The sequence below is a fragment of the Panthera tigris genome, chromosome C1 (assembly GCF_018350195.1).
Source record: "Panthera tigris isolate Pti1 chromosome C1, P.tigris_Pti1_mat1.1, whole genome shotgun sequence".
Taxonomy (NCBI): domain Eukaryota; kingdom Metazoa; phylum Chordata; class Mammalia; order Carnivora; family Felidae; genus Panthera; species Panthera tigris.
This window is the reverse complement of record NC_056667.1, coordinates 116,027,831-116,039,965: the sequence shown is the minus strand read 5'-3', so window position 1 is coordinate 116,039,965 and position 12,135 is coordinate 116,027,831. Positions and strand designations below refer to the sequence as shown.

The 12,135-nt window shown below is 48.5% G+C and overlaps 1 protein-coding gene across 14 annotated transcripts in view; it reads right to left on the bottom strand.

Moving 5' to 3' along the window:
• Positions 1 to 12,135, bottom strand: part of CLASP1 (cytoplasmic linker associated protein 1) — a 272,320-nt gene that overhangs the window by 25,137 nt on the left and 235,048 nt on the right. For all 14 annotated transcript variants that reach the window (XM_042994223.1, XM_042994217.1, XM_042994218.1 and 11 more), the window contains 4 exons: positions 10,222 to 10,372; positions 5,952 to 6,198; positions 3,036 to 3,226; positions 1,107 to 1,235 (listed from right to left, as the gene is read on the bottom strand). In XM_042994223.1, the coding sequence (XP_042850157.1) occupies positions 1,107 to 1,235; positions 3,036 to 3,226; positions 5,952 to 6,198; positions 10,222 to 10,372 (718 nt within the window). The remainder of the gene's footprint in view (positions 1 to 1,106; positions 1,236 to 3,035; positions 3,227 to 5,951; positions 6,199 to 10,221; positions 10,373 to 12,135) is intronic.

Genomic DNA, 12,135 nt, shown 5'->3' with positions numbered 1-12,135 from the left:
CAGTGCCTTTGATTGGAAAGGCGTTACTGAAACCATCTGTATTTCACTGTTCTCTGTAGGTCTCTAGGCACTCGAAGGACTGGTGAGCCCCAGGCGCTGGACAAGGCAACGAGCAACCAGCTGGACTTACTGCGGATCCAATCAGAGCCTGTCGTAAGTGTGCGGGGCACAGAAACACATTTTTCCAACTCTCCAGTAGGCGTCTGAGGTGCCAGGACAGTTGTTAGCATTTTACACGTTCAGGAGCGAGGAAAGGCAGGACATGGCTGCCTCCATTCATCCTGAACTTGCAGAGAGGGGCACACTGAGAGGGGAGGGGAGGGAGGAAGACCGACAAGTATATGTAGCACCTGTCGTCACTGGCCATGTCATTCAAGTCTCACAAGAAACTGTGACAACGTCCTCCTCCACCTTATCCACAAGCACACTGAGACTCGGAAGCTGAAAGAACCTGTCCGAGGTCGTGGAGCAAGGAAGCGTGGGTTCCAGCACTTGCACATCTGTCTCTCGAGCCAACCTCGATCTCCCAACAACAGTCTGGCAGGTGCCGAATGCCACCAGGAAAACGGCAGCCCCCTCCTTCTGACCACAGCAATTGGGAATCACCGACCAGGAAATCCCTGAGGACAGGTCAGGCCTGCTGTACATGTGGGAGCCAGGAACATACCAAGTGGCACCAGGCCCTGAATGGCACCTGGGCTCAGCTGCCACACCAGCACTGGGACTGTCACCCTGAACCACGGCCAGGGCTGAGCTCTAAGGGAGCGACTCTTTTTTTGTTTCACGTTTTTTTTTTAAGCTTACTTATTTATTTTTGAGAGAGAGAGAGAGCAAAAGAGAGAGAGCAGGGGAGGCACACAGAAAGAATCCCAAGCAGGCTCCATGCTGACAGCAGAGAGCCCGACGTGGGGCTCGAACTCACGAACTGTGAGATCACGACCTGAGCGAGAAGCGGACACTTAACTGACTGAGCACCCCCCCAGGTGCCCCGCAAAGGGAGCGACTCCTAGTCAGGCTGCACACTGATCCACACCCCTCTCTCCCCACACCCTCACTGCACCCCCAGGCCCGTCTGCTCGGCACTCCTGGGCCAGAGGCCAGCTTACCTCCTTATGGGAGTCTTTGTGGGCTTCCAGAGTCTTCATAATGGTCAGCTCGGCATAGTTCTTAAATCTTGCGGGCTGGTTTCTCAGAATTTCCCGTAGAACTCTCAATGCTAGTGCTCGGATGGAATGCTGGAGTACAAGAGGAAAGGAAGACGTCAGCAAACAACACAGCGCTTCACTGAACATACTAGCCAGAAGCGCCCAGCACGGCCAGGCACCCAGCCCTGGGCTCCCCTGGTGTCTTGCTGGCACCCAACGCAGGTCACATTGCAAACGTGGCAAAGGCTGAGGCAGCCAGTCCCATGAGGCGGGTGCTATGCCTACGCTGACATTCCCAGGACCCAGCACCTAAGACCTGAGGAAGGTTTCTGGAATGAGCCAAGAGAGGACCAAATGAGACCGAATGAGGACAATACATCTAAGTTCATTATCAATCTCCTGGAGGATTTCCACGTTTTTTGAGATGTCGGTATGCAAATTACCCTTTGGTAAAGAACAGGTAACAAGCATCTAACCACTTCATCAACACGGCCTGTAAGACAGCCACAGACCTGTCTTTACTCCCGACCTTCTGTGTGATGAGATCACGGGGGAGGGTCGTGTGTACACGCCTCGAGGTGTCTGAGGCCCAAGCTGTGCCGTTTGGAGGAAAACCGTTCCACACGGGCTCCTAATCTCAGTAAAAGAAAAGGGGTTTACACCAAACTGAGCCAAAAACTACATCCTGATTGTTGGTCACTCGTCTGTGCTATTGGCTCACTAATGGACCATCTACCTGCTCTCTACGTGAGATCACCCTATCTCCCAACACAGCCTGACCAAGCAGGCTGTAAGGGAAGTGACTGTAGCTCCTTCATCACTGTACTTCTGTCTGTCCCCACCCTCCTCCATCACTGTACTTCTGTCTGTCCCCACCCTCCTCCATCACTGTACTTCTGTCTGTCCCCACCCTCCGCCAAACCATTAACCCGAAGCATCAGAAAGCAATCAGAGCCACCGCATTCGCCGGCCCCCTGTGCATCCGTCTTCCATCAGAGTCACCATCAACGTGACCCTGAGAGGGACCTTCACCGTGGGCTGTGTTGAGCTTCCTCAAAATCCACCTGGTCCTGCCCTTGAGTTCTTCATCACACCTGCTTCGTTATTTCCGTGGCCTCCACAAAGCCCAGTGCACAGGTGGATTTTTACTTCTAGAGTTTCACTCAGACAATTCCCAACATCTGCTGCTGTCTCCGCATAAGGGACCAGCACACAGATGGGAGAAGGCAGGGCTCTGACTAGGTTACTCCCCCCTTTAAGAGTCATCTACGTGGTGCCAGGTGTGGATTACGGACCGGGCACGGCACAAATTCCTCGTTGGTCACACTCAAAGGTCACAGGGCAAAGAGGGCTTTTGATTTAAAAAATAATACAGAAGATAACAGAAAACAACCCATGCTCCAGAACTGCTTGCTTAACCAGTTAAAATCACTGTTGCTGCTCACAGATGCCGGCTGCATCTACACAGAACTTCAGGGAAGGCAGCATCTAGTAGGGTCTCTTAAAAAATGAACTTCTCTATTTCTCAGTTACGCATGAAACCTAAAACTCACACAGAAAAAAACCTCATTGTAAAAAACCATTCCATGCTAACAAAGGTTTAAGAAATTCTGTGTGAAACAAAGTAACCTGAAGCAGGAACAAGTTTCCGTCAACTCCTACAAACCCCATTACAGAAGAAAACACACATATAAATAAGCTAGGAACGGGGCCCGTCTCTGACAGAAACATGACCTCACTAGCTGGTGCTCAGAAAATATTTGGAAAACGTTTTGATGTAAACAGCAGGCACAGTACAGAAATAAAGCTGAAGCCAAAGTCCAGAACGACAGGACTTAACAGCCCGTCACACAGGAAGGGGGGAACGCAAGGACGAGGAAGGCGCCTCACGTCTTTGTCTCCGAGCGTCTCCAGCAGCAGGAGCAGAATGGTCTTGAAGTGCTCCTCCCAGACGCCCAGGCTGTCTTCCCGGGTGATTTTGAGCAGCTCCAGCAGGGCGCCTTTCCGTTCCTCCACCCGCTCGTTGTGGTTGGACAGCTCTTTCAGAAGGTCAGCCACCAAGTCAGAATGGTCAATGGGCACTGGAGAGACACCGAGACACAAAGTCACCTCACAAGGACACCGGGCTGTGGACGCGCCCTCCGCCCGCTCTCCGCTCCCAGAGGCAGCCCCCCTCCATCATTCCTGCTCCGTGCCCTTCACCCTTCTCTGCTGCCCGCTCGTGACACCCTTAGCAGGCCGTCTCACCAAACAGGAAAACAGAGATGTGGGAACACGTGTCAAGTACCAATACCAACATCCTTACCCTCCCCCACCATCGTTTTCCCCCTTCGAGTTCAGACAAACAGGAGAAGCCATCTAAAAGTCTCTCCATGACTGTCCTCCTCCCCCCCCCAAATCTATCTCCACTGCAGCAGCTCCAAGTCAGGCCACCCCTGGACAGTCCCCTCCCGCCGTCACACCCACTGACACGTGCACATTTTCCTCCAGGCCCTCCTCACTGACCCGTCTGACATTCCTTCCCTCCCCGAATGTCCAGAGCTTAGTAACTAGCACAGCAAACAAATACTAATCAAGGTGTTTAGCCTGTGCATGGACTGTCTATGCACAGACTGTACAACGTGCCAAAACCACTTAGCAAAAGGGCTTCAACCATGAAAGACCTATCCTTTCTCTTCCCATGAACTTAAGAGACCTCAACTCTGAACACTTTCTTTCAATAGAAAGGATGAAAAGGCAAAGACAAATCATTAGGAACTACTTAAATTTGTATTTTCATACTATCTTTTTTTTTTTTTTTTTTTTTTTTTAGCTTCTAAGGTGCGAGGGAACAAACACACAGGAAGTTTGAAATGTTAAAGAACACGGGGCGCCTGGGTGGCTCAGTTGGTTGGGCAGCCGACTTCGGCTCAGGTCATGATCTCACGGTCCGTGAGTTCGAGCCCCGCGTCGGGCTCTGTGCTGACAGCTCGGAGCCTGGAGCCTGTTTCAGATTCTGTGTCTCCCTCTCTCTCTGCTCCTCCCCTGTGCATGCTCTGTCTCTCTCTGTCTCAAAAATAAATAAACGTTAAAAAAAAAAAAATTAAAAAAAAAAAAAGAAATGTTAAAGAACTCAATCATTTCCCCCCTGCCTTTCCACTTTTCTCTTTAGGCCTTTTAGTCAGTTGGTAAGCCTTACATAAATTTAGTAAGTTTAGGAAGCCTTTTACGCAGTTGGTAAATAGGGAACAACCAACACCCCAATCTCTGTTCTATCTTAAACAAGACCAACAAATGGGTAAGTTAAATGATGTGTCAACTGTCTGAACAATAAAAGGAAACAGCCCACTACTCCTAAAAAGTGCAATTCATAATAACCACCAAGCCATTAGCCTTGGGCCCAGTGAACAGACACTGGGAATCCCTGGGAATTTACAGGGTTGCTACCCACGGCAAGTAACCACCTGGGCACGTGCCTTCAAACGACTGCAGGACTTCATTTCTGTCTTAGGATCCCATTGCTATTGTGGGGCTTGAACTCATAGCCCTGAGAATAAGAGTCATGTGCTCTGCCAACTAAGCCAGGCAGGCGCCCCCCAGTTCCCCTTCTTTTGTGTCCCCACTGAAACCAGCATCTGCTCTAGCGAGGCGCCCCCTCTTTCCAGTGCCATTGTGTTAGGTCTTTTTTCTAGGACAGGCCATGAGTTGCTCTGAGGCCAAGGACTGTGTCTGATTTGCCTCCTTGTCCCCAGGAAGCTATACACTTCATGACACACAGTGAATGCTACCTGTTCAGGGCGGCTCTAATTTAGGGTTCTGATTTAATTCTTCATTTAAAACTGAAAAAGAAAACAAAGGCTTGGAAACAAAACGGATATATACGTATATTTAAAAAAAAAAAAACTATTATGTGAACGTGACAATCAGGTGAAAAAAGAACTAATTAAGTTCCAGACAAAAACAGCATCATTCCAATGCACGCTTACTCACCGGTTACTCAGTAATGGACACTGGTCTTAACACAAGTGTCAGAAAACAAAGCACGTCGTCAGACTAGTTCTGTTCGTGCCAAGTATGTTATATTTGGGGCAAGTAACTTAACCCTTCTGAATGTTAGTTTTTTAACCTGTGAAATGGGAATAATCCCTTCTATCTCATTAGATATGTACAGAAAGCAGCTGAGCGGAAAGCACACGGTAATGCAGGAGCTCAGTATATGCCAGATCCCCTCTCTCTGAACTACGAGACAGAAGTCAACCAAAGCAGCTCCAGGAAGCCCTGGTTAAAACGCTGGTGTGAGAGAAAAGCGGGGGGCTCTCAGTGGTGCTACCGGGCCCTCCTTCCATAGCTCAGGGCTGGGAGAGGACACACAGACGCTGAGCCTGTGCTGGGATGGCTTGTGCCTCTGCCTCCCACCCGCTAACTGCTACTCCCCTCGCGCTTCTGACCTCCACTCAGGCCCTTGTGCCTCGCGGAAGCCTTCCCTGAGGGGCACAGCTGACCTCCCTTCACTGCACAGTGTGCAGCCCTAAGTTTGGGTCACCGGTAGTTCCTGGTTTCGTGACTGGCTCTACGAAAGCCAGGCTGCTGGCTTCCAGAGGGCAGGGACTGTGCACGCTTCTGTGCACAGATGTGCCTTCCATGCCTAAGCACATGGTGGGGGCTCAGTAAGTGGCTAAACGAAGGACTGTCTGCATGTGTGTTTGCCCTCTACACCCAGAGCTGCTGTGCCCAGGGAGAGCCACAGAAAGCTCTTCTGGATGGCGGGGGTGGGGTGGGGGTGGGGGGGTGGGGAGTCGGATGGGGGTCAAGCAAAGAGGAACAAACCATCTCGAAGCTGCTCCATGTCATCATCGAACACGGCCTCCTTCAGGGCTGTCTTGTCATAGGCGTTGATGGTGTCCGAGTAGGGGTAGGGATTGTAGTCTCGCGCCCGCGGCCCAGGGAAGGCGCGGGGGGGCTGGGTGTTGAGGAGGGACGTCTTGTTGTCCAGGGCCGTTCTGCCTCCTTCCACCACATCACTGCCTCCCCGGCCCTCCGTGGCAGGCGACGCAACTCCACCATCGCGGGACCCCTGAGGCACGGCACACAGTCAGTTCCTTTTTAGGACTTTTAACAAACTCTTCCTTTACATTTTCAGAAGTATTGGGACAGCCAGATTTCTCCCTTGAAATCTGGCCACTGACCAAAGGATAGTTACTAGGTTTCAATCTGTAAACCATCCAATTCATAAACTACCTGAGCAGGAACTGAACACACTTATGTTTTCCCCTCTCCACTCGCTAATTTACATGTAAAGTCTGTTAATTTACATCTGAAGTCTGTTTTGTAGGTGGTGATCACTTTTTACTTAAATGTTTCTTTAAAAAAAATTTTTTTTAAATGTTTATTTTTGAGAAAGGGAGAGAGAGGGAAAGAGAGAGACAGAGAGAGAGAGAGAGAGAGAAAGAGAGAGAGAGAGGACAAGTGGGGGAGGGGGCAGAGAGAGAGGGAGACACAGAATCCGAAGCAGGCTCCAGGCTCTGAGCTGTCAGCCCAGAGCCCGATGCAGGGCTTGAACTCACAAGCTGTGAGATCATGACCTGAGCCAAAGTCGGATGCTTAACTGACTGAGCCACCCAGGCGCCCCTAAAAAAAATTCTTACTTTCTAAACTTGTGTATTTAAACCAGTCCTTATCTTCGTGCAGACTTTGCAGAGTGGGAATCACGGCACACATTCTGTCATATATTTTGCTTTTCTCATAGTGTAAGAATGTCCCGTGTAAATAAAGTATTTAATAACATATTGTTTAATGGGGCGCCTGGGTGGCTCAGTCGGTTAAGCACCGACTTCGGATCAGGTCATGATCTTGCGGTCCGTGAGTTTGAGCCCCGCGTCAGGCTCTGTGCTGACCGCTCAGAGCCTGGAGCCTGTTTCGGATTCTGTGTCTCCCTCTCTCTCTGACCCTCCCCCGTTCATGCTCTCTCTCTGTCTCAAAAATAAAGTAAACGTTAAAAAAAAATTAAAAAAAAATAACATATTGTTTAATCACACCACTATTTCTACTTGTGTTCTAGTAAGATTTACTCAACCATTCCCCTTCTACTGTTTTTTTTTAATGCTTCTATTTTTTGCTATTATAGACAACTCTGAAATAAACTACACTGTAACATAATACCTTTCTTACCTTTTGCTGCATTTGTTATTTAGCACAGATTGCCAAAAGTTACATTACTTGATAAAGGATATGAAACTTAAAATCACCTATGCAGAATATAATTTTACTTAGCTCCAAAGAAACTGTATCAAGTTCCCATGCCACCAATATTACACTAGTTCCCTCATATCCTGAAGCATTAAATATTCTAATTTCTACCCGAAACAAAGCGGAACAATTTAGAAATAAAGTGGAGCCTCAAATGTATGTTTGCTGCATTTCTGTAATCACCCATAAGGATGGACTTTCTCCTGCAAGTTGAACGTTTTCATCTCTGCTTTGGGGAACTGTCTTCCTAGTGGCTCTGACATTCATCCTTATGGAGGTCTGTCTTATTACACTGGGTCACTTATCAAACCAAAGAGGTACACTGGCTCCCGAGTCTTTCACACATAATGCATTTTCACACCCAGCCCAGCTTCTTCGCTCACACTCCGGTAATCAGCAGCTAAGATCGTGAATTTCGAACCTGTTCAACAATTTCCACTTCGTCCTCTCATGTTCCCCTATCCTGCCACCCACCCTGTTGTCTGGCCTGGGGGCTCCTGCACCCCATCCTGCCGATTCCACCAATGACAATCCTGCTTCCATGCCTCGCCTGCTACCTTCACTCGGCAAGCTTCACCCCTTTCAACTTCGCCAGAGAATTTTTATGCTTTGAAAAAGCGGAAATCACTCAAATGTTCCAAAACAGGGCACTGAGTACATGATTGTGGTATCCATGTGACGAATTCTCACCTGACCATAAAAATTCCCACAGGAGGATGCAGACGGGGGGGGGGAAGTGCTCACATGCTACATTCAACAGAATGCACACCGTGATGTCACTTGCATCAAAAACAAACAAAAACATGCTACCGCCTTCTCCAAGCATACAGATGCATAAATATATATAAAGAAATAGAAAAATATACACGAAAGCATCCACCTTCTCTTAGGGCCTCTATTGTTCCTAGCAGGGCTTCGGATTCCCTAATTTGAGCCCCTCGCTCCCCACAGGTGTTCTGGAAGCCCTTTTCCACTCTCCTCACCACAGCTGAACTCCCAGAGTCAGGTCGGCCTCTTTCTGCTGCCCACAGAAAGTGGGAGCGGTCAGTGGGGATGCCCTCCACTTCCTGGCCCCACATCAACCCAGCCCACCCTGCTTCCCAGCTACGGCCACCAGTGCCCAGAGTGCCTCCCCTGCCATGTCCTCAAGGACCCGTGTCCACCAACCACCCACGCCCTGCCACGGCATCGTCCACACTTTTCTCCTAACTGGTCCCATGTGCATTCAGACGGGGCAGGTCTCCCCGGGGAAAAGGTCCTGGATGATCCCTCCTCAATGTCCAGGTTGTTACTCAAGCTGGTCCTCAACCCACTGCACTCTGCTTTCCATGCTCAGCTCTGCTCTGAACGGTGCTCACAAAACAGATGGGGCTCCTGGAAGAAACTAGATCTGGAAACCGTAGACCAGGACTGTACGTAAAGTTTATTTGAGAAGAAGAACATGGAAATCCAAACCGTGGGTCCATTCTCCAAGAAGAGGATGTGGCTCTAGATCAGAACAATGGTGAATAAATGTGTGTTTTATATACTTTCAGCTAAAATACAATATTTGTAAATATTGTAAAAAAAATAAAAAAATAAAAAAAAATCCAGCAGAGTCCTTTCCCTTCGTCTGACCGGTCGCTGTCTTTGCGGCATCACCTCTTTGGCTACAAGGCCTTTCCCAAAGTTTCCTTTAAATTCTCTGACACCCCACTCTCCTGGTCTCCTATGCAATAATAACCTGTAGCCCTTCTCCCAAGTCCTCTTCTTCCGTCTTTCCCTTTAGTGTTGATGCTCCCCAGGATTTTGTCCTTACCCTTTACTTGGTTGATTTCACTCACTTTCTAGTTACCATCAGGCAACCAGTCAACGTCTCTCAATGTTTCATCTCTGGGCCGAGCGGCCAGCCTGAACTGCAGACTGGTATCTGCAAAGGCCTAAGGAGTATGTGTGCTTGGATACTCCCTATGTCCCCCAAGTCACACACATCCAAAACTGAACTCATTAAGTTCCAAAGGGGTTAACACACATTTTTTCTCCTTCCGTGATATGATCTCACTGAACGGCACAAGCACCTAACAGTTCCAGCCAGAGACTTCGGACTCTTGTTATTTCAGCTCATGCCTTACCGACCCCACTTCCTCCAGTCATTCTCCATCTCAGAGGGGCAGCAGGTTTCCTAAAATTTTAAGTGTGACCACGCCACTTCCTTGGTTAAAAATCTCCAGTGACCCCCGAGTGGAGTCAGACACCAGCAGGAAAGGGAGTACCCTTCCTGAGCCAACCCTTGCAGCCTCCTCCCCAAACCTGGCCACCAACACGACAGGCCCGCTCTCTGCACGCCAGCCACTGCAAAGAGAACTCATGCCATGCCCCCTGCCACCTCTCTGCTTTCTCCCAGGCCCGTCCTCCTATCTGACCACACACTCCCCTCGACCTCTGCTTCACGCAGCTCCGAGGACAGCACCACCTCTGAGCACCGGGACTGGCCCAGCCTGACTCATCAGTACTGAGCCCTGCCCGCTCCTGCCGCACCACCACTCCCCACGGATCTGCCTGCCTCTGCAGGAACTACAGCTCCCAGAGAACCACGCTGCTTTCTGATTCAGGCCTACTATTTTCATCACGTCACAGGAACAAAAATATGTCCAGGATAAACAAAGGCAAACAGGGGCACAAGATAGTTTACAATCTTCACAAAGAGAGCTGGGGGTCACTCAAAATTTTATAAAGTTGCCTCGGGCCTCTTAAGATAATACCCTTCTAGCTACAAGACACAAATGATGATGAAGCTCAGTGTTCACGTGGTCAGTCCTCAGAGTTCTCACTTCACCGAAATACAGTTCTCTGTTAGCCTGGGGATACTTACAATGTCACAGTCCTTTTTGCCATCTCGCTTAATTGGCTCGTTCAGATCCTCTTGGCTTCGAAAACTAAACTTTTCAATGGCTTCTGTAACTCCACGCAGAGAACTGTAAATTTCTTCAGAGTTCAGGTTCTCTGTATCATATTCCAGCATGCTAAAGGATCAAAAGATATTGTATTTCTTAAATTGAAGCACACGCATAAATTTGAGGCATGGGTATAAATTACTTCCAACAGTTTATGGAGTGAGGTATAATTACAATTTCGTGTCTTTAGGCGAGTTGGAATGAAAAGGAGACACCTGTTAGAGTGCCACCACTGGACAACTGCACGTGTTCCTTGTCAAACCAGGCCCCAAACACATCACATCAGCACTCGGTAAGACCCGGTGGGGGGCACAGCAATAACCACAAGAATGCAAGAACTCAAAGGGTGACAACTGGTGACAATGCACGAGGTAATGAAAGTGGAAAAATAACTTTCGTATCTTGAAGATGGAAACAAGGAGTCTGGTTGTTACTGGTCTCAAATGTACAAACGGGTAAGAGGGGTGGGCATTTCAAAATAAAGCTACTGTCACAAGCAAGTTTCAGAGGGGCAAAGCTAACAACCTCACAAGACTGGGTAATGCTCACCGGGGTTAGAAACTTGTGAAATAAAACCCTACGTTCAAAAACGATTCCAAGTTAGATCCACCCTACCAAAAGGCTCCCGACAGTCTCTCTCGTGCCATCTAACCCAGGAGCTTGCTGTGAATATCAAACTCTTCCAAGGTGCTGACATTTTGCGTTTTACAATAAAAACAGATCTTATACAGATGAGTCACGTTCCTAGATGGATGTCTAGAAGTATTTCAAAAAGCAAGAAACATTCGTCCCTTACAGAAAAGTGATGCCAGCGATTGTTCCTTTAGTGGGCTGAGCAGAGCAAAATCAGAAACTAAGCAAAAATCCCAAGTAGCCTTTGGGTGTCATGTATAGGGTGTCAACAGGCAGCCTTTCACGGTCCGGAGAGTGCACGGAAGTGGGTCCCGAGAACAGCCCGCCGTCCCTCACCGAGAGTATCCAAGAAAAGCACAGGATAAAGCACAGCATAAAGAAGGCAAAACATGAAGCAACAGTCAACCAAGGGTAAAGGCAAAACAACTGTGTTCATTTGAGTGTCACATGTTTCAAACAAACTCGAAGAGAAGATCAGATGAGTTGGTGTAAGTGAACTTCCACAAAGTCTTGGAGCTACACTGAGGATTGCTAGGGACAAAGAATCCTTGGGTGTGTTTAAGTGAGCATTCGACAACATCATTCAGGACTAAAGACACGCAGTCTTTCGTTCTTCAAAAGAAGTAACTGAAACTAGACCATCGCTGGCAGGAACCTTTCCTATGTGCGACACAACCAACCCTGTCCATTCTCACAAGAGGCTGTTTCCTGTAGCTTAACAAACAAATGATATTTACTAAGCCCCCCTCGCCACCTTTTCTTTTCTTTCTTCTTTAATGGTTTGGGCAGATGAGCAAGATAAGAGGTCGACGGTCCTCACTTGGGAGGAGCCAGACCTCTACTGGCTCGCGGTTGGAACCATCCAGGTGTTTTCTGTGGCTGGACACGTCCTGCTGGGGCACAACATCTGAACTCACCTTTGGAGATGGGAGCTATTTGCCTAAAATTGCAAAACTCGCCCAGATAGAACTTTCTTGTTTTCTGATGAATGAAAGAAAATCTATACCCCAACTGTGCTTGGAGAGCTCACAAAAATACATGCCAACTCAAAGACGGGCTCTGGCAGCAAACACAAAGAAATGTGAATGAACATGTTAACAGCTAAAGTCCCGTGTATATACTGACGGGAAGTGGAAGGAAAAACCTGAATGGAATTCAAGATGTCAACCCCTGCTAAGTTCATAAGGTTGTCTGTCTAT